General features: G+C 55.4%; 1 protein-coding gene across 1 annotated transcript; it reads left to right on the forward strand.

Annotated features, from left to right (window-relative positions):
* The first annotated feature begins 7,892 nt into the window (after positions 1–7,892).
* On the forward strand, positions 7,893–11,909 carry FOXC1 (forkhead box C1). The gene has a single exon (XM_025890829.2). The coding sequence runs from the start codon at positions 8,447–8,449 to the stop codon at positions 10,106–10,108; it is 1,662 nt and encodes a 553-aa protein (XP_025746614.1). The 5' UTR covers positions 7,893–8,446; the 3' UTR covers positions 10,109–11,909.
* The last annotated feature ends 9,386 nt before the right edge of the window (positions 11,910–21,295 follow it).

Consider the following 21,295-nt stretch of genomic DNA (forward strand, 5'->3'; position numbering starts at 1 on the left):
CTGGCCTTGAAGAGAAGCAGGGCAGTCGCAGACTGTCGTGGCAGCCGGCGGGGGCCGGGGCGGTCCCCGGGGAGTCTGGCCCTGGTGCCCAGAGCCTGCTGAGGCCACCAGATGATGGGGCGCACCCAGCCGTGCTGGACACACCAGCTGCTGGGGCTGGGCAGGCCCCGCTCTTCCCGGGAAGACACGGGAAATCCTGGTGCAGAGGGGCCCTTGGGCACCGCTAGGTCCAGCACACAGTCGGCCTCATTCCCTGGGAGAGCAGAGCCCCTCACTCCCAGAAGCTCCGGAGATGAGATGCCAGGGGCGGTGCTCTCCCCCTAAAGCCTAGCCGAGGTCTTGGGGCCTCCTCTGGCTCTGCTACAAGGTGAACCTCTTCCTACCCTCACTATTGGCCTTTGGATCAATCTTCCAGGCCCAGGCGAGGTCCAAGTTGGGCAGGAGAGGAATTCTTTCCCAGAAAGGGTAAAAAGGCCCCTTTGCCTATTTTTTCCCCTGCCCCCCACCTCTCAGGCTTTCCCTGCTGCTATCCCCACCCTGCCCCCTGAAGCCCCACATGGCCAAAGGCCTCCACTGTATTAGACTCCAGGGCCTGGTGCAACTTAAGGCTGGGGTGACGGGCTGAGGGAAGGCTGCCCTGGACTTTGCAAACACTGGGTAGGACCCCTGCCTCACCCACTTGAGAAGCATCTCTAGAACATCTGTGTACAGACATGCTACCTCTGTGCAAGTCAAGTAAGCTTACACACATACAACAGATTCAAGCATGCATGTGGATCAACATTTCCCCACAGTTATTATTATTTACCTTCACAAAGGTGTCCAGAAAAGGGTATTGTGTTATACATGAGCTGCTAGAATCATGCTGAACACAAAGAAAGCCTCCATATATTTGCTAATTAAATGGATCAGTCAATATATCCTTGATCTGAAATGCACATTTTAACATCCAAAATAGAGATGAGACTTAATCCACTGGTGATGGTCACTGGTTTAATTTTTCTTCTCTTAGTAGCACATAAAATGATGTACCTTCTCAGAAATGGCATGTTAGATCCAAGGAGACACACAAAGTAAAATTGTGAGGGCGTTGTAATTTCGGCCAGGTAACTTACTCTCTCTGAGACTCAGTTCCCTCCCATATAAGATGCAGATAATAGCGTCCACATTCTTGCGAAGATTAAAGGAAAGGATTCCTTGAAGCCCTCAGCAGAATGACAACATAAGAAATGCTCTGTACATCTTACTATCATTGTCTAGGGGTCTGTGGTTGAGACTAGAGAAATGTCACAGCAAACAAATTTACCCTTCGATAGTACCTACCCCCTCTGCCCCAAACCAAGTGTCTAAAGGAACAGTCAAACGTTGGGGAAAATGAAGAGCTGTCCCATTTTTTCCAGTTCTGACTGGGGTTGTTGTGACCCCAAGCCAAAAGGGACCTCAGTAAAAGCAAATTCTGGACTTCTTTTTCTGTTGCCCCTAACTTAGAGTTTAACCATAGTCAACTACTGGCCTTAAAAAATACTAGGGCAAATTTAGGAGTAGCTAAATACTTGGGGCAAGTGCCTCTTTTCCTTTCATACATTTATTTTTATTTAATATTCTGTGGAAATTTGCCTCTTTATTTGCCATAGTTTATCTTTTCTTATATCTTTGCTTCCAAACTAAATAGCACTAATCCGAATGCATACTTCTCTGCAAGCCAGCGTCTAGCCTTGTGTCTGTGTCTACTGTGTATGTAAATACTGGCAAGTCTCTCCGTGGGTAAAGCTGCAGTGTGCATGGTCTGTGTTGTCATACAGTGTCTCTGGGGTGTGTAAATGTGTGTGGGGGTGTGAGACCGCACGAGTAGCCACTGTCACTGCCACTCACTAGTCCTGTTCTCTAAACAGGTTCTTTGGAGGTTCAATTTTTCATAATTAAGACTAAGGTGTGGTTAGAAAACAGAAGTACATTTTCCTGGAAACCAGCAGTCTTCATTTGCAACTTTTATTGGCAAACCTGGCTGCCAGTAAATACATTCCTTGGCATCTCCCAGAATGTAATTCATTTGATGTAGCGGCCTTGCTTTTTTTCTGTAACGTGCACATCAATTAAAAGTGGCCGCCTGGAAGGAATGTAGCCGGTGGCTGCAAGCCCCAGGACCAGGTCATCTCGGGCTCCAGGAACAAAAACGTCCCTGGTCCGTGCCTTGGAGTCTGAGATGTTCTCCTCATGGGACTTCAGACTACTCTCGCCTGGACCCTGGGTAGGTCTCAGGGTGAGAAAACAAGGAGCCCGACACCTCGCGGTCCCACTCCAGCAGCGTGGCCACCCCCAGGGACCCCTTCCTCAGGAGACCCTTTCCCCAGGAAAGGCTCCGGAAGTGATGGGCCCGAGCGGGGCAGTGGAGCCTCACGCCCGCGCGGCCGAAGCGCCGCGGAGACAAAGCTGCGGACTGCAGGGGGCGCTCGGAGCACGCTCAGTGCCCGGGTGAGGGAGCCCAGAGCGGTCGGCGAGTCCCGGGCCCCAGGCCGTGGGACTTGGCTGGGGACCTGCGCCGCCAGCTGGGGAGCCCCAGTCCAGTGCGACCGAGCGGCCTTGGGACTTCCCACACCTCTTCTTCCCTGCTCTGCATTCGCGGGGAAAAGGCGGGAAGCCTGTGGAGGGCGAAAGGGGACCCCGACCACCGGGTCACCCCTTCCAGCCGCAGGCGCTCGCGAGGACGGCTGCCCTTCGGGAGAGGCCTGTTGCACCTAGCCAGGTGTCGGCCGTGTCCCGGCCCTGAACGGTGCAAACAGCCGGCTCAGGTCGAGGGCCCCGCGGCTGCTCCCCGCAAGGTCTGGGGTTCGAAGCTGGCCGCGCTTTTCGCACACCAGGCCCAGCCTTGCGTCCGCGCGGTGGGACGCCCCAGGGGCAGCGTGAGGGACGTCGGGAGGGTAGTCCCAGAGCTCAGGCCCGCCAGGCAAGCGAAGGCCCCGGGGCGTCGAGGCTCAGGCTCTGCGACGGTCGCTTTCCGGCGGGAGGAAGGGTGGCAGCCCCGGCTCGAGGTCCACCGCGGGGCGGTGCTGGAGACCCGGGAAGCACCCGCCGCCCGCGGGACACAGGCCCAGCCGCCAGCAAGGTACAACCGACCTCCCCCGGCCTGCGGCTCTGTGGGTCTGTCCGCGGATCCGTAGCCAGGGCGCGGCCGTGCAGGAGCGCGCACTTTTCACTCCAGCCCCCCGGAAGGCGCCTTCGCCCCGCGGTTTTCGGATCGCTGCGCCCCCCCGCACCCTGCAATCCCGGCGCTGCGCTACCGCCTCTGGGGCTGGAGGACCGCTGGGCCCTGCGCTGCGCGCGCCCCAAATGAGCCGGTGTCACGAAGCTGCGAGGAAGCGGGGCCTCTACCCTTTCAGGACCTGGCTTGCGGCAGCCGTCCTGAGTCGGCTGGGGACCAGGATGCGAGGCCACACAGGTGCGCGCATGCACCCGCGTGCACCTAGTCCTTTCCGATCACCCACCCCGTCACAGATTTTATTCTCGTCCTGGATTGTTAATGAAAGACGACAGTTCGGGTGTCCATCTATCTCTGCCTGGACGAAGGAAGCCCTCTGTCTTTCGGAGCCAGGCACTAAAGTTAAAGATTCACTTCCCTCAATGCTCCGTGCCTGCTATTCAACTCGGCTCTGAGGTTACAGGTGGGCCGACCCGACGGGGTAACCAAGAGCAGGTGTGGCACGCATTCTCCTGTGTAAGTAATTAGTGGGATGGCCCATCTTGGGGACTTGGGGTATGACATTAAATTGTCCCATCACATAAACTTCCTTTGGAGATCTGCTCCTACGAGGGCAACTATCCAATTAGTTCAATCGTGTAGACAGGCAATGTGGATCACTTTGTCTTTAAAACCTAATCGAAAAACAAACGCTCTTTTTATTTATTGTAGGAATTATTTTTCTGCTGAGGAGGGGACTGAATTACAGGAACTGCGTTAACAGAACCTCTACTCAGAAACCCCCCAACTAAGAGGAAAGAAGAAAGCAGTCCTCTGAGTCTCGGCCACCCAAACGTTGGGTCCCCGCCTCCTCGCTCCGCTGACAAGTCACACTGAAGACAAACTCTACCTTCCGGGCTGACGGTTTGATAACGAATAACGGTTATTGACACCGAAATACCCTCCCCTACCCTTGGGTTCCTGGTCTACCCAAACGAGGCCATATGTAGAACTACGGACATTTATTTAAATAGCTCAGACACCCCCCCACACACACACACACGGACTTTGCTGCGGTTGTTTGTGATTTCGGTCTAGTGGGGAGTTTCCAAATCTCATTGGTGGGATAATTGCCTTAATCTTCCAATTTGTCTCCTGGCAGCGGATGGAGATGGTAGGACGGCTGTAGACGTGCAGCCTCCCTCCTGGGTTTTCAGAACCCTCTGGATTCGACGCACCGTCTAGAGCAGAAGTCCCTTCCCTCATCTTCTAAGCCTGCTTTTCCTGTTTTCCCAGCTCCTGGACCAAGTGGGGGCCCCCCCGGGAACCCGCAGGAAGGCGGCCTAGACCCCCGACGGGCCGGCTTCCTGGGCATAACGGAGAGCCAAAAGCTGGATACGCCGGAACTGCGGACTGGGAGGGGGTCTGGGCAGGTCCTAGGGACGATTGGGCTGCTGGGGCTGGAAAGTTCCAGAGGGGTCTCTGACGCAGAGGACAATCTGTGTCCCCCGGGCTGGGCTCAAACCGCTGGAGAGTCATTTCTTGAACTCGGGGCTCTCCCCGACCCTTATTCCCTCTACTTGACTTGAATAAAAAGGAAAGAGAAAGAGCTCTTTCTGGCTCCTGGTGACCTGCGTTAGGGCACCATCTCCTCCCTCCCTCCCCCACCCTCCCCCCACTACCCCCAACACACACATTCCTGTGGTGTCACCACGTTCCTGAATCTAGGCATTTCCTGGAGTGCTCGCCACATCTCCCCGGTGCTTTTCTACAGTAGGGGCCCTGGGGAGGCCTTGTTTTAAATATCGCTGTGATGTCACGCCCCCTCCTCAGAGCTAAGAATCCCTCAGTGGGCCCTGGGAATTGTAACCCCACCTGGCAGGTCAAGGATGGGCTGGGGATTGCGGGGCGGGCCAAGCGACAGTTCCACCAAACATCCATTACCGCTGTCGCCTGCAGGACCTTCAGGCTGCAAGGACGGGAGGTGTCAGAAAAGAAGCCCAAGGTTTCCTGCGGGGGCATTTCTGCCAATTGAGTCAAGGGTTTTTCGAGAGACTGACGATTGAACTACCTCAAGGAGGAGGGGAAAAGGGCATCAAAAACTTTCAACTGAAAATAAAAACTTTAACCCATTCCCCCAAAAAACTTCATTTCTTTGCCTTAACGTTAAAATAACACCACTAACAACAATAATAAAATAAGCAAAGTACTTTAAATATGATCAAGCCGTTTACTGAAGGTTTGCTTCCGAATAAGCTTATAAAACACAAATGCAAATATCTTTTCCTGGCGAATATCCAGAACTAAACCAGTGGAAAGTTGATCTCTATAAAACTGCATCCCTCCATTTTTTCTCGCATGCCAGATACTAATTTCACAACGGTAACTTTTATATCCGAAGCGGGGAGCCCAGAACACCACCGCGATTCGATTTGCAATTTACATAACAAGCTGTTTACCCTTCTCTGGGCTGGCGGAGGAAGAAAGCGAGGGGAGGACTGGAGACGGTGTGCTGGGAAGAGATGACGGAGCAGAACTGTCCATTGCAAAACCCGGGGGCCCGCTGGCGTTTCCCACATTAGGAAAACAAACGAGTCGCTATTGCTGCTTTCCTGTCCATGCACCGCGAGCGAACAGTGGAGATGCAGTTTAAAGTTCAAATTCACCAAATGCTGGGGTGTTTAGGGAGACCACTTAATTGGCCTCCAGGCTGAAGCCAGAGTGCCCCATTAAGCCTCAGCCAAAGGGGCTGATTATGTCAGCGTACAGGGATGGGGGCTGGACATGAATTCATTTTTCAGGTCGGGGGGTCTTCTCCCCCCTTCTTCCCTCTGCAAGTGTTTAGGAACCATCAAGTACTGAGCCTCCTGCTGATAAATCAAGGGTTTCTCCCAATCCGAGCCCCCGGCCTTGCAAACACCCTGGAAAAGGAGTTTCAAGTGCCCCAAGAGCACAGCAGGCCAAGAGGCAGCTGCCTCAGGAATGGGAACTTCCGGGCAACCCCCCCACCCCCAGGCTAGTTCTAGAAGCAGTAGGTCCTCTTCTCTCCATGTAAATGTCCATTCTGAAACACGCTATTTTTTAAATGTTCAAGTGACACGGAGCTGAGCCTGCTACACAAGTCAGCGCCTTTGGTATCTAACAACTAAAGCGACAATGAGAATTTTTTGTGCAGTGAAAAAGCCGGGATTCCAGCTGGGAAGCCAAAAGGGGCTCCCAACACGTCCTTGCAGTTAAAGATTGTCAGAAATTGGGGGAGTGGAGGTGTTAAATGCGTCACACTACTCTTCCTCACAGTTTCCTAAGCTTGCCAGTGCCCCCCGCCCCCCGGCTTCTGGTAAAGGATCTAGTGTTCAGTCTTCAGGAGGGTCTTTTCTAGAGTTGCCAAGATGCAGAATTGAGCTGCAGGCGGAGGGTGGCCAATTTTTTTCCTGCTTCTTCGTTTCTTTCCTTCTCTCCTCTTCCCATCCCATTCCAGTCGTTCAGAAACGCCTGAAACGTGCACAAGGATACGCCTTCTGCGCTTATCCCCCCAGAATCCTTGAGCCCTTCTGCAGGTGCGATTCTGAACAACCCGCCCCCCCCCCGCGCCCAACACACCCGTTATCTGCAAGCCGGCAGCCCCGCGCGTGTGGAGATGGAGGTTGAACTGAGGCGCGTTAAGTTCTTGGACGTGTTTATTTGCTTCTTGTCATCACACCTGCTAATGTCACTGAGCCCGAAGCGTGACCCCTCCTCTGAGCCGAAACATGCCTGACCAGGCAAAGACCCGGCGGCGTGTGGAGAACTTTAGGGATCACGTATGCCCCTCACCCTCCCCGCCACGGGGGAGCGCAGGGAAGCCTCCTGGCCTCTGCAGCTAGCGCCTCAAGCACCCTCAGGGCGCCAAGTGCCCTGGGGGGGGGGAGGAGGAGCAAGGTGTCCTGAAACGGGGGGGGCGGAGCCTACCTGGGCAGCGATCCCGGCAAGGCCCCATATCCCCTCTCCCTTATTTCTACTGGGTAGGGGTCACGAGGAAGCCGAGGTGGGGGCGACAGCTCCTGCCCCACCGGGAAAAGCATGGCTGTGACTGAGCCTTTAAAACCCTGTCCTTTGTAATCCAGCCCCGTCCGGGCAAGCTCCGGGCAAGAGGATCTCCAGGTGGGGGGCGGGGGGCAAATGAACACATCTGTGAACCGAGTGAGACTGGCGACGAGAGGGAAGGAAGAGGTGGAAAGAGAGGAAAGGTGAGGGGGAAAGGAGGGGAAGAGAGACCCAGGAAATCCCGGCACTGGAGTCAGCCAGATCGACCAGGGAATGGGAGAAAGCCAGACCGATTTGGGGTTCGCGGATTCGGTGACATCTGGGAGAGGTGGACGGAGGAAGGGTCTGCGTGGGGCCCAGGAGGACCCAGGAAGTCTGCGAGAACAATGGACGTCTGTGCGGAGGGCCGGGGGTGGGAGACAGTGCGGGTGGCGACGGCGGGCGGCTGGGGCTCGGGGGCCGATCTTACTGCGGGTGCAGGCCTGGCACGGGCAGGGGCAGGGGTAGGGGCGCCGGCTCCGAGCGGCCGGCGCGCGTGTGGTCAGCCCCGCGGTCCTCCCGCGGCTGGGCGCGGGCCGCCAGGGCTCGGCCTCCGGCTCATTCAGAGGCGGTTCTCGCCGACCATTGGCTGCTGCTGCTGTGGTGGGGCGGGGCTCCGCTGCCCGGAAAAAAATGTAACTGCGTAAAAAAGTCCTCGCCTGGGTGACGGATGCTCAAAAGTTCAGAAGTTTTCCCAATGCTTCCTTAAGCGGCCGGCGCGCGAGAGACTGAAAAAAAGGTGACGCGGGGCCCGGGAAGGCGGCCGGCGCGCTGCCCCCCGCCCCTGGTTATTTGGCCGCCTTCGCCGGCGGCTCAGGGCAGAGTCTTCTGGAAGGCGCAGGCAGTGTGGCGAGAAGGGCGCCTTCTTGTTTTTTAGTTTTGGCTCTGTTCTGCCGTTCTCGCCTGGAAGTTGCTCCGCGGGTTCCTTCAAGGCCGTCTGCCGCGTCCTCGTCCGGTCCTCTCCCCTAGCACCGACCCCGAAGTGGCCCGAGGCGCCCCAAAAGCCCGAGCGAGCGCAGGGAGAGGCCGCGCGCGGCCGGCGGCTTCGGGAGGCGGCGGCGGCCAAGCCGTACTCAGCGCGGCGGCCCGGCACCAGCTCTGTGGGGCCCGGACTCGGACTGGGCAGCCGGCGCGGCGTGGCCGGCCTAGGGAGGGTGGGGGGCGGCGGGAGGCGCGGGGCGGCGGCGGCGGCGGCGGCGAGCGGGGGCCATGCAGGCGCGCTACTCCGTGTCCAGCCCCAACTCCCTGGGAGTGGTGCCCTACCTCGGCGGAGAGCAGAGCTACTACCGCGCGGCGGCGGCGGCGGCCGGGGGCGGCTACACCGCCATGCCGGCCCCCATGAGCGTGTACTCGCACCCGGCGCACGCCGAGCAGTACCCGGGCGGCATGGCCCGCGCCTACGGGCCCTACACGCCGCAGCCGCAGCCCAAGGACATGGTGAAGCCTCCCTACAGCTACATCGCGCTCATCACCATGGCCATCCAGAACGCCCCGGACAAGAAGATCACCCTCAACGGCATCTACCAGTTCATCATGGACCGCTTCCCTTTCTATCGGGACAATAAACAAGGCTGGCAGAACAGTATCCGCCACAACCTCTCGCTGAACGAGTGCTTCGTCAAGGTGCCCCGCGACGACAAGAAACCGGGCAAGGGCAGCTACTGGACGCTGGACCCGGACTCGTACAACATGTTCGAGAACGGCAGCTTCCTGCGGCGGCGGCGGCGCTTCAAAAAGAAGGACGCGGTGAAGGACAAGGAGGAGAAGGACCGGCTGCACCTCAAGGAGCCGCCGCCGCCGCCGCCCGGCCGCCAACCCCCGCCTGCGCCGCCGGAGCAGGCCGACGGCGCCGCGCCGGGACCGCAGCCGCCGCCAGTGCGCATCCAGGACATCAAAACCGAGAACGGTACGTGCCCCTCGCCGCCCCAGCCCCTGTCCCCGGCCGCCGCCCTGGGCAGCGGCAGCGCCGCCGCGGTGCCCAAAATCGAAAGCCCCGACAGCAGTAGCAGCAGCCTGTCGAGTGGGAGCAGCCCCCCGGGCAGCCTGCCTTCCGCGCGGCCGCTGAGCCTGGACGGCGCGGAGCCCGCGCAGCCGCCGCCGCCGACCGCCCAGCCCGCGCCGCCGCCGCCGCACCACAGCCAGGGCTTCAGCGTGGACAACATCATGACGTCGCTTCGGGGGTCGCCGCAGGGCGCGGCCGCGGAGCTCAGCTCAGGCCTCCTGGCCTCGGCGGCCGGGTCCTCGCGCTCGGGCATCGCACCCCCGCTGGCGCTCGGCGCCTACTCGCCTGGCCAGAGCTCTCTCTACAGCTCCCCCTGCAGCCAGAGCTCCAGCGCCGGCAGCTCGGGCGGGGGCAGCGGCGGAGGGGGCGGCGGCGGCGGCGGCGCGGCGGGCGCCGGGACCTACCACTGCAACCTGCAGGCCATGAGTCTGTACGCGGCCGGAGAGCGCAGCGGCCACTTGCAGGGCGCGCCGGGGGGCGCGGGGGGCTCGGCGGTGGACGACCCCCTGCCCGACTACTCTCTGCCCCCAGTCACCAGCAGCAGCTCCTCGTCCCTGAGTCATGGCGGCGGTGGCCAGGAGACCGGCCACCACCCTGCGGCCCACCAAGGCCGCCTCACCTCGTGGTACCTGAACCAGGCGGGCGGAGACCTGGGCCACTTGGCGAGCGCGGCGGCGGCGGCGGCAGCCGCGGGCTACCCGGGCCAGCAGCAGAACTTCCACTCTGTGCGGGAGATGTTCGAGTCGCAGAGGATCGGCTTGAACAACTCTCCGGTGAACGGGAATAGTAGCTGTCAGATGGCCTTCCCTTCCAGCCAGTCTCTGTACCGCACGTCCGGGGCTTTCGTCTACGACTGTAGCAAGTTTTGACACCCCCGCCCCCCTCAAAGTCGAACTGAATCGAACCCTAAAGCAGGAACAGAAAAGAACCATCAATGCAAAATCGAAACCAAAAAGAAAGAAAAAGAATTCCAATAAAAAAAAAACAGAAAACCTCGAAAAACATTCACCAAACCAGCGAACAGAATCCCTCCAAAAATTCAACTCACCAGCACAAAGAAAACTATTTTCTTAAAAGATTCAGAGCCACCTTCACTTTGCCTTATCTAAATAAACAAAACGGTAAACTATTTTGTACAGAGACAGCAAAATCATGGTTTATTAAAGGACAGTGTTACTCCAGATAACACGTAAGTTTCTTCTTGCTTTTCAGAGATCACGCTTTCCTCCTTTCTCTCCCATTCCCCTGCCCTTCTCTTTCCTCCACCTCTCACCTGTAAGATATTTTATCCTATGTTGAAAGGAGGGGGAAAGTCCCCATATATGAAAATCGCTTTCTTTTTATTCATGGACTTGTTTTAAAATGTAAATTGCAATATAGTAATTTATTTTTAATTTGTAGTTGGATGTCGTGGACCAAACGCCAGAAAGTGTTTCCAAAACCTGACGTTAAATTGCCTGAAACTTTAAATTGTGCTTTTTTTCATTATAAAAAGGGAAACTGTATTAATCTTATTCTATCATCTTTTTTTCTTTTTGTTGAACATATTCATTGTTTTGTTTATTAATAAATTACCATTCAGTTTGAATGAGATCTATATGTCTGGATACTTTAATACAACCTTAATTATTATAAAAAAAAGATTTCAGATTAAAACACGAGAAATGACCTATTCTCCTCCTAAATAGCTGAAAAATGGAGAAACCCTCCGACTATTCCTTGTCAAATTTCACATAAAAGTCTCTTTTTGTTTAGATTTTTTTTTCCCTGCAGCATCTTCTGCAAAATGTACTATATAGTCAGCTTGCTTTATGGCTAGTCAAAAGATATTTTCCTAAACAGATCTGAGTTGGCATATACACAAATATATTTTTTTTTCAGTAAGGACAGAACATGATCTGGAAATTCTAAGCCCATGAATCAGCAGCAGTGTTACCACAGTGATACCTGTGTGTAGAGATATGTGAATGTGCCTCCAGATATACACAGATGAATATTTGGCTTGTGTGTTACATTAAAAATCGTGATGTCTGTTATACATACATCCCCGTGAGCCAAATGCTGGATAGGTATTTTGCCTATTAATTTCACTACTTTGTAAGAAGAAAAATAAACCAGTTTTTAAATGTATGTATATAACTCATCCACATTTACAATCCTTCATGTATTACATAGAAGGGTTGACTTAAAAAAATACATATATATATATATACTGTGGGTTGGAAAGGGATATTTAATCTCTGGGAAACTATTTTAGAAGATATGTTTGTAGAACAATTATTTTTTAAAAAAGATTTAAAGCAATAAGAAGGAAGGAGAGAAGAGCAGAACATTTTAGTCTAGGGTGGTTTCTTTTCAATCCATTTTTTCTTGTTAATTTACAGTTAAACCTAGGGGGCAACCCAGATTGGCCCTCCCCCTTTGTAAATAACCCAGGAAATGTAATAAATTCATTATCTTAGGGTGATCTGCCCTGTCAATCAGACTTTGGAGAGATGGCGATTTGATTACAGACATTCAGGGCCTTTCAGTTTGTTTTCGAGATAATACAGTTTCCTGCTATCTGCCGCTCCTATCTAGAGGCAACACTTAGCAGTAATTGCTATTGCTTGTTGTCAAAATTTGATCATTGTTAAAGGATTGCTGCAAATAAATACACTCTAATTTCAGTCAAAAACTGCTTTACGTGGCCTCTGATTTGCTGGGTCTCCTCCCTGAGTCGTAACCTAATAGCTAGGGAAGATCGCAGGGGCCCAGGGCGCGGGTGTCTCTCCGGGCCAGGCCGGCTGGGACTCGCCTGACTGCCGCGTTTAAAACCTCTTGGCTGTTCTCAGCCCGTGGCCCTGGAGCTGCCTCGGGTTATCCCCTTGGGGTGGGCGGTGAAGGGAATCCATTGCCAGACCTCGTAGTTTGTGCGTTGTTGGTCCACTTTTGGGAGTCGACCCCGGAGCCAGGACTTGCGGACAAAGGGTCCGGTGGCTGGAGCTGGGTTGTCTAGGCCCGGATGGGAAGCGGCAGCAGGTGACCAACGGAATGGCCCGGTCCGCTGGGACGGGTGACCTATCCCAAGGCCGGGCAGCTCCAGCAGCCAGAGACCGTATCTTTCTCGACTTGCCTGATGCAACGTTTTGGGATGGGGACTTGGCGAGGCTAGACCTGTGGCCCACTCGGGACTTTCCTGCTGGGGCGTTTCTCTGCGGCCTGGGTCCTGTGGGTCGCTCCTGGCCGGACGCCGGCCTCCGGGACGCCGCTCCCGGACGGGAACGCTCTGCAGCTAATTAGCTGTAATTACCCGCCGCGGCCTGGCCCCGGCTTCTGTTTGTGTTTAGAGCTCCTTCCTCTAGCCCCCCCCCACCCCCAACGCTTGCCCTCCCCACCCCTCCACCCCCGCCCCGCCGCCTCCCCTCCCCGGGTTCTCGCTTTCCTCGCCGCTGCCTGCCCCCCTCCGAAATCAGTTGTTTGAGGAGAAAAGAGTCCGAGGGGACCTCTTGTTAGGTGTGATGGATTAACCTCAGGTTGGGTCGTGGGTGCCGGAAAGACCAGGCTGAGCAGAAAATGGCACAGAGCAGGGCTGTGTGTGGAGGGACGAGGGTCGCGGAGCCAGGAGGAGCGCTTTGGGGCCCTCGCCGCCTGGGCCGGCGGAGCCGCGGGAAAAGTAGCTTGTCCCGCTCCTATCCCGCACCTCCGCCTCGCGCCACCTGGCCCACGGTGCTCCCTTTTTATACACCTCGCGGGCCGCCTTTGTTTTGAAGACACAAGCGTGTTTAGGTGCTCAGCCGGGGTGGAAAGGTCACAGGCACTCCATTGCTTTCGGGTGACAACGCGAGCCTCGCCAGCCCGCAGCCTCGGCAGCCGCACGATTTGCAGGACAACCCCCAGCCCGCCCCGCCTGGGCCTGGTAGCGCCGGACCTGCCTGGGCAAGCGCGTGGGCCCCAGGCGGCCTCCCTGGCTGGGCTGCGTCCTCGCGCGGCGTGTGGGGTCGGTTTCCAGAGGCCACAAATCACTTGGAGGTGGTCGGCGCGGGGAGTCGCTCGGCCTAAGGGACGCGACTTATATGCAAAGCGGGCAGGGGGTTTGGCGTGGTCGGGGTCCACGTGCTTGTACCCCTCTACCCCTCCTTGGGCCTGGGCTTTGCGGCTGGAGCACGTCGCGGCGGCTGCCAGCCCCGGGCCTACCCCAGCCTGGCTCTCGAGAGCTCGACTGCGCCGCTCCGAGGGGTGGGCTGCGGGACGGTGAGGCAGGCAATGTGGGCCAGAGGCGCGGCCCGGGGCTACCTCTGCCCTCGCGCCCCGAGGGAGCGCACGCGGCCTGCTCTAGAGCGGCCTTGCAGGGGTGAGCGCGGCGGGGGAAAGAACCCGCTCGCTCCCGGCTGGGGACCCTTCCCGCCCACGCCAGAATTCGGCGTGGGCATTGGACACCCCTCGCTTTTCCTTCCTTGGGGCCCGAGTTCCTGAGGCTAGAGAAGGCGCCCTGCATAAGTGCTGTGCTGGGGCTTCTGCGGCCCCGCAAAGAGCTCCTCTCCTAAACTCCTGGGAGTGTTTACACACTTGCCCGGGACAAACTTCTTAGCAATCATTCTTGCCCTCTTCTATTGCAACGTTTGAAAATTTAGGCATGGAAGACATGAGTCTAGGAAGGTGTTTGTGTTATTCATATATACTGATTTCTACATGAGTTGCCTAAGTAATAGTTCAGAAGCTATGTTTGAGTGGAAGGTCAGAAGTTCTGCTCATTATTCCGATTTTTTAAACCATATAGGTAACGTTTTCTACTCTCAATACATGTGCTTTTGGACTCTCATCCAATTTAAGAAAAAAACAACTACTGCTGACCTTATTGAATCTGGGAGAACTACTTATTCCTTAGTGGTTTGCACGTCTGATATGCACTTTTTCAGCAATAAGGCTATTTTTTCTGTAAAATATTCTAAGAGAAACTTCTTGCTATTTTAACTAACAGACAGTACATTTTGAAATTAGCCTTGGACACAAGGCAGGATCTAGTGGTCGGCACTTGGCTAATTTTGAAGTGAGCTTCTGTAGAAAGCTTTGGGATAGTAAGTATTTTGTCCTTTCTGTAGCACTGGGTGCATTTATTTGCTTAGCAATTTATACAGTGAGCAAGTAAATGCCAGCATGTTACATGCCATATAAAAACTTGCATTTTGGCATATTGCACGTGTGGTCGGAACGCCTGCTGTTTTCCAGGGCTATATAGTTAGCAGAGCTTTTTTCACCAGCCTGCATGCAAACAAGCATGCATTTTACAATTTATCATTTTGCACAGTTTGTGTCATTAATAATCGATGTTTGCAGAGGAATAAGGCTCAATTGTGCTGGTGGTCTGTAAGCTCTTGGCTATTTCCTGCGGGGGTCAGAAATAAGGGTCAGGAAACAAGAGTGCCTTATAGCCCTATCAGGCTCCCCTGAACTTCGATAGGTAAAGAAGAGACATAGTGGACCTTTTCTCTCCCACCCTGTTCTCTAGGAAGGGGGTCTCAGTTTTAGGATGGAGGGCCGTTAGTTTTGGTCTTCATGGTCCAAATTCCATAGAGGCCCTGAACCCTCCACAGGTCCAGGCTGCTTGGCCAGGCTGCCCAGGAGGGAGAGGAGGCATCCATTATGGAGCCAGGTCCCGGACACCCACATCCGTGTTCTCCCCAGCTGTTTGTGGTACTGGAAACAACGGTGGTGGGAGCAACCCTTTCTTTCTACCCGCACTCCACATCTTACAGCTCCTGGAGAGAGGCCCCCTTTGCTTCTCAGCCCAGTTCTCACTACTGGATCCCGCCTACTCTCTCAGGGCTTTCTCTTTAGACTCCTCTCAGCTTATTTCAGAGTGGGTTCATGAAGCCATTAGCCCTTCCCATCGGGTCATAAACAAATGTCGCGTTAAGGGCAAGATCGATAGTGACCATGTAATAAAGCTGGCCAGGCAGGTTAGATTCTGTGCGGACATTCTTTAGCTAAGCAGGGAGCTTTGGAGGGAGTCAGGGAGAAAAGGAACCACGAGACAATGTCATAGTCCTCACCCCCCCCCAAGTTGTGGGGTGTGGGGGAGCAGAGAATGGAGAAGCCTTAAGCTCAGGAGAGCTCCCAAAAAGCAAGACCTAGTTTATTCAGACAGTGGTCACAACACATGGGGGGAAACAAACAAACAAACAAACAAACTGCTGAGATTTGCTATGGGGCCCTAAATGTCATCTTCAGACACCTACTTTCCTGAAGGCTCCTATTTCAATTTATAAGGAGGTTAAGAGGTTCCTTGAAATGAGCTTTTATTAATGGCATTTTCACTCACACTTAAACAGAAAGTCTTTCCTTTACTATTTGGGTTCTACATTCATAGCTGGACTTTTGTGACCTGATACCTCCTTTACTCTGTCTCTCCCTTTTTGAGTGTGATTCCAACGTAGTCACAACGTTCTATGTGTCTTCGTACCTCTGTCCCTCTCTCCCTCTCTTCGTCACTCTTTCCCCCCACCCTTCCTCCCAGGCCCTTTTAAAAGTCCTGGGGGTCCCAAAGTTTCTCCCAGATGTCTCCCAGCTTGAGCTACCTACCCAGTGGCAAGTATGCTCAGGCTCTGAGCCCCCTGGGTGATGGGCCACATGGGGTCCTGACCTGGAGGGTACACTCAGGCCTCAGACAGAGCTGAGGCCACATGTGAGCAGGACTGGCAGGTTCCAGGTCTGAGTCCAGTTGGAAAAGGAGCAATACTTAATTAAATGAATTCCAGCTCCAAAATCCATCCAGAAGAATGAAAGCCCCTTCTCCACGACATTCTCAACATGATTAGGAGTGGAAAATTGAGCAAAATGTACCATGTCCGCCTTATTGGAAACCAAAATACGGCACAGAGAGCATAAGGCCTGACTTAAGACCTTTGTTGTGCTCCTTTGCCATCTTACCATAGCTCCAAAGAAACCCTCTGTTTTATATTATTTTTTTATTGTTTACTTGATTTTTTCCCTCACTGATTTTAAATTTGTGGCATATTGAGCGTATTATAGGAGATGCAGTAGGATCTGGAATTTCCTTGCATATAGGCCTGAGTCTGTCTTCAAGACAGGAGAGAGGGGTGGAGCGCCCATAGGGAGGCAGCCTGAGAAGAGAGACTGGTCTGAGTGGTCCTCAGAGAGGGCCTGACATTGCTTCCTGCTCAGAGTCTACCCACCTGGAGTCGGAAGGGTGACTCGGAAAACCTGAGGGGCTCTTCCATAGGCCTCTTTGCTCTTCCAGATGGCACCTGCCTCTGTTCTCCCAATGAACATCTTCTCTTTTCACTGGTCTGCCCTTGGGTTCCTCCAGGCCCACTGGTCAGCACTGCTGGTCACTTGTACTAAACTGCCCATCTTCATCCCTTAGCTGTCCCTGTTCCCAAGAAGGAGACTGGGTGGGCTGCTCATTTATCCCCTAAGTCAACACAGCTCAGTGCTACTTGGGTGGGCATGGAAGTGCAATTTGTGAGCCCATGGAGTGAGCAGCGGGCTGGCAGCCAGGGCCAGGTGGTGGGGCCTCTCCATTGACCTGGGTGGTGGGACCCCAGGCAGGGCCTAGGGACAGGGCTTGGAGGGGTCTCAGAACTCGAGGTTGGGGAATGAAGAGGTCGGAGGTAGGACTTTGAGGATGATTTAGATTGAGAGATAAGAGACAGAGATATAGACAGATGGAAGGAGAGGGGAGAGGGAGAGAATAAGAGAGGGAAGACAGGCACCCTCCCTCCCCCATTACCTACCCTAGGGAAAGAGCAGGAAAACCAACACATTTAGCGCCATTAACTCTTAAGGACTCCGCGTTTCCTTCGGTATAAAATCAGGTCATTGGTCCCGGAGGTGTACCGGGGTCTTGTTAATGGTACAGATGTGCAAACAGGACAGAGTTGAGGAGCAAGTGTTTAGGTGGCAATGGGATTCTTAAAAACCTGCCATTGGAGGAAAAACGAAAACTGTCCTCTGAACTGAGCAAACTCTGCATCCCGGAAGGTGCTCAGGGCAGCTCCTTGTCCTCGGAGCCCCGTGCACCAGGACCGTGTTGAGGGGTGCCATCGTCCCCCAAGTCGGGCTGGTTCCGAAGCGCCAGGGCTCGCGTTCCGGTCGGGCCGGCCACCGGGGCCTCTCTGCAGCACGGGCACCCCCGACAACAGAAGGGGGGCTTCCTTGCCGTTCCAAAGAGGATGTCTACTGTCACCCACGGAGGACTCACACGGACAGTGGACGACGGACTTCGCAGCTGGCCGCTCGGGGAGTGCGGTGGGCTAACCTGGGGTGGAAGGGTGCCACCCGAGCCTCTGCCGGAAGTGTCCCGGGGAGAGCCCGAAGGGGGGCTGGGAGGGGAGGGAGGCCCCGTCGTTGTTCCCAGAGCCAGGGGCTGCCTAGGTGCTAGAAATTCCCTGAGGGAACTGGAGGGGCTGATGTCCTAGGTCACCTGTCCCGGGTCCTTAAGGGGGCTTCCTGCGCGCCCACTTCCGCTCTGATTCCACGGAATATCCAGGAGGTGCAGGGCAGTTGTTTACAGTGCAATTGCCGACCGAGAAACAATGTGCCATTGCTCTGCATTTGCGGGCCACCTCCCGGGCCGGCCCATCCACCGGCTCAGTCCCCAGGAGAGGGTCCGTGGAGCCAGGGGCCCCGGGGTGCCGCCGGGATTAGGCCTCCCCTCTCCTTCCCTCCCTCCCTCCCGGGCGCTGCGGGGGGTGGTGTGTGTGTGTGTGTGTGTGTGTGTGTGTGTGTGTGTGTGTGTGGTGGTGGGGGGGGGAAAGTGGCACAACAGGAAAGCCTCGCCAGAAGGCCCTTCCCAGGCGGCTTCCTCGCCATAAAAAGCCAGACTCCAGCCGAGGTCCTGACCCCTTCCAAATATACATTCCCTTGCCCGCGGCCCGCCACTCCGGCCCAGTCCTCGGGCTGCGCGGCTTCCTCACAGGCTGGCCCACGCCCAGCTCCTCGCCTCAGAGTGGCGGGGTCAGCGGAGCCCCAATTTCGGTTGCCTCTCCCGGTTCTCCAACCCGCGTGCTCTCGCCCTTTGGGTCTTAGGCTTCCGAGCGCCCGTCTCCGCGTGCACGCTGGCGCATTAGCGAAGCCAGGGCTGCGACGGGGAGGGTTTTCTTCTAAGGACAGCTCTCCCTCACCTCCTCAGCTCCCACGGGTGCTCACGTGTTGGGGAGCGCGAGGTCGCGGGCCCCCGGACACGTGCGCGGAACCGAGCCCGCCGGGGTCTGGGCGGAGGGAGGCGGCCGGCGCATGCGCACGCGCGCGGCGCCATTTGGTCCCGAGGTCCGCCACCCCAGCAACCCGCCCGGCTGTGTCCTGGCCGAAGCTTGGAGGTCCGGAGTTAGAGCGTTGCCCGAGGTTGCAGAGCTAGTGAGCGGGGTACGCGGGCCAGCCTAGGCCTCAGCATCTGCCGTCGGGGTCCTTCAGTACCTTGCATACAGAGTGCGCACACAGACGGGCACATCGGCCCCGAATTCATAGATCAAAGGGGGCAGCTGAGACGGGGCGTCCGCTGTGTGTGATCCCTGACCCTGGAGGAAGGGCGGGAGCTGGGGAGTAGGCGGCGGGGCCGGGGTCAGGCCGCGGTCGTCGGCCTCCCAGCAGAGAGAGACACTCTAGCCGAGGAAACGGGTGAGGGTGGGGTGGGGCCGTGCCGTCGTATTTGTAACGGAGGCCTCAGAAAAGTCTCTGGGGACAGAGCGCACTGCGGGCGGGCCAGGCGGGGGCGAGGGTGAGCCCCAGGCGGCCGGCGGGAAGCATCGTGGGTCGGGCCTGGGGGAGGCAGTGGCAGCCTCACAGGCCGGGGAAAACGACGTGACTAGAGACCCAGTGACGAGTAATAACACTGATGGCACAGCCCCTGAAAATGTGCTCGACACTCCCGGGGTGTTCGCGGGGCAGAGAGCGAGGCTGGGAGGTCGCTGGAAGCCCTGACCTGGGGCCTGCTTGGGGCAGGGCAGTAGCGCCCCCTGTGTCTCCCCGAAGAAATCAGCTACCCGGTGAGCTCCAAAGGGACGCAGTGGTTGGTGGGAAACCCCCCCGACTGCGAAAGGTGGGCCAACACCCACAGCAGCTTTGTGTCCCAGTTGTGAAGCTTCGCGGCACCACCAGTTATTAAAGCCCACGATTTTTGGAGAGGTGTAGGTGGCATGTTGGGACTTGTTGATCTGTTTGTAAGGCGCGCGCGCGCACACACGATCTTTTTGTAAAAGCCGGGTGGGAGTTCTCCACACCCCTTTCCCGCATACCATACACACAGATCGATCGCGCAAGGCTGCAGCACAGGTTGTGAAAAATAGATGACATGTGAGCTTGGATTTATGGGGATCCATGTTAAAACTGAGAGTACCCGGTTGGAATTCCCAAATACAAACAAGACGCTTTCTTGGGGTTTAGAAAGTTATTTGTAAACCGTCCGTTTAAGGTTAATTTGAAATGAAAATTTAAAGTGTTGCTTCCCGCTGGGAGCTTTAAGAACGCCAAGGAAAGTTTCATTTGTCAGCAGTCGACCAACCGGCGAGCAGGAGTTCTATGGAATCTTGGTAGTTGGTGTTGGTAAGGGGATTAAACACCAAGAGGAGCCTGGTGCATTTTTGCCCTGGTTTACTGGCGCACAGTGGTAGACCTGAAATCGAGCTTTCTGAGGAGCCATCTTGCGGGGAACTTTATCTTCCCAAGCGTTTCAGCACTTCCCTTAGAGGTCCCACAGCCGGCACTGAAGGCCTTCACCCCTAAACAGCTGGAGGGGTGTGTCAGGTTAATATGCGGGGGCCCAGCTGCCTCCTAATTCCTTAAAGACCAAGGGCAGCCAACACAGCCCCCGGGAGAGCCTGGCAGGCTGGTCCGATGGAAAGGGAGGTCCTGGCTGGCCCAGGTATCCATGCACCTTGCTGTTCATCTGGGGCACAAATGTGGTGTTTGCGTTCGTATTATGTTTGAATGTACTGAAAGTTTGACTTTCTTAGTTTTTACTAAAAAAAAAATCAAGGTGGAAGATACTTTATCACAAACTGAAAAGCCAAAGCTGGCAGAGCAGGAGAAAGGGGGGGAAAATAAGTTCAGTGAAATTGAATTGAGATTTAAGATGGAAGACACTTTTTAATGATTGTCTTGAAGGATGTCCAAGTGAAATTCAGAGCACAGAAAGAACAGAGGTTCTCAAGCAAATCTGTTCTCTGTTCACCTTTTAAACAGCAGGGGACCAGGAAGCCAAAAGAGCAAATTCCCCCCCCCCCCCCCGCCCAAGTTGAGGATTCAGGAATAGAGAGAAGATTGTGACCAAAAATACTCTTGTGTTCTTCAAAAACTGATGCTCCAGGCCATTTTGAGAAGAATAATTTAACATTATAACTCTACCGCAGTCCCATTAAGCCCCTGCCTAGAATCTCTCGTGATCCTTATTAAGGAGTTTATTATGGTTTTGGGCTAACAAGCCTCAAAATACTGAATTATATAGGGTCACTGCAAGCCGGAAGGAATGGCCTCTATGCCTGGGTGTGGGAGGAGGTGAAGGTTCAGGGGGTCAGAGGAGGAGAAGAGGGGGGTGCCTGTCCATCAGGGTCAAGGCTAAGGGGAGTGTGTGCTAATGTGTTTATTTGTGAGATTTGTGAGTATGTGTGTGGCCGTGTGTTGGTGATAGCAGGTTTGTGTTGTGTTTTCAAGTGTTTGTGAGTGAATGCGTGTTTGTGAGACTGTTGTAGGTATCTGTATTTGTGTGCATGTGCGGGTTTGGATGTGTGGCAGCATGTGTGACTGCATACTTGTGTGTGTGTGCCCACCAGCCGTCTCAGTCCTGGAGCCCAGCCTTCCAGAGCCATCTGTTTCCAATTAGCAGCATCCCGATTGGGAGAAGGCCTGTCCTGGGGCAGCTTCTGAGAACCGGGTGGGCCACTCAAGCCGCCCCAGTTCTGCTCCATCGAAGCCGAGGCTGCCCCTGGCCAGCATACTCTTGTAGCAACTCAGGCAGCCACACAAAGAGCCCTCTCTCCTGCCGCCAGCCGTTGGAGCCTGGGTCCTCCCCCAGATCATAAACCTGCGGGTGAAGACATTCAGAAATAGTTCACCCGCAT

The sequence above is a fragment of the Callorhinus ursinus genome, unplaced genomic scaffold (assembly GCF_003265705.2).
Source record: "Callorhinus ursinus isolate GAN/ISIS: 27379988/994484 unplaced genomic scaffold, GSC_fseal_2.0 scaffold26, whole genome shotgun sequence".
In the NCBI taxonomy this organism is placed as follows: domain Eukaryota; kingdom Metazoa; phylum Chordata; class Mammalia; order Carnivora; family Otariidae; genus Callorhinus; species Callorhinus ursinus.

Excerpts from the sequence above, each read along its gene's own strand:
- FOXC1 (XM_025890829.2), top strand. The coding sequence starts at position 8,447 with ATGCAGGCGCGCTACTCCGTGTCCAGCCCCAACTCCCTGGGAGTGGTG.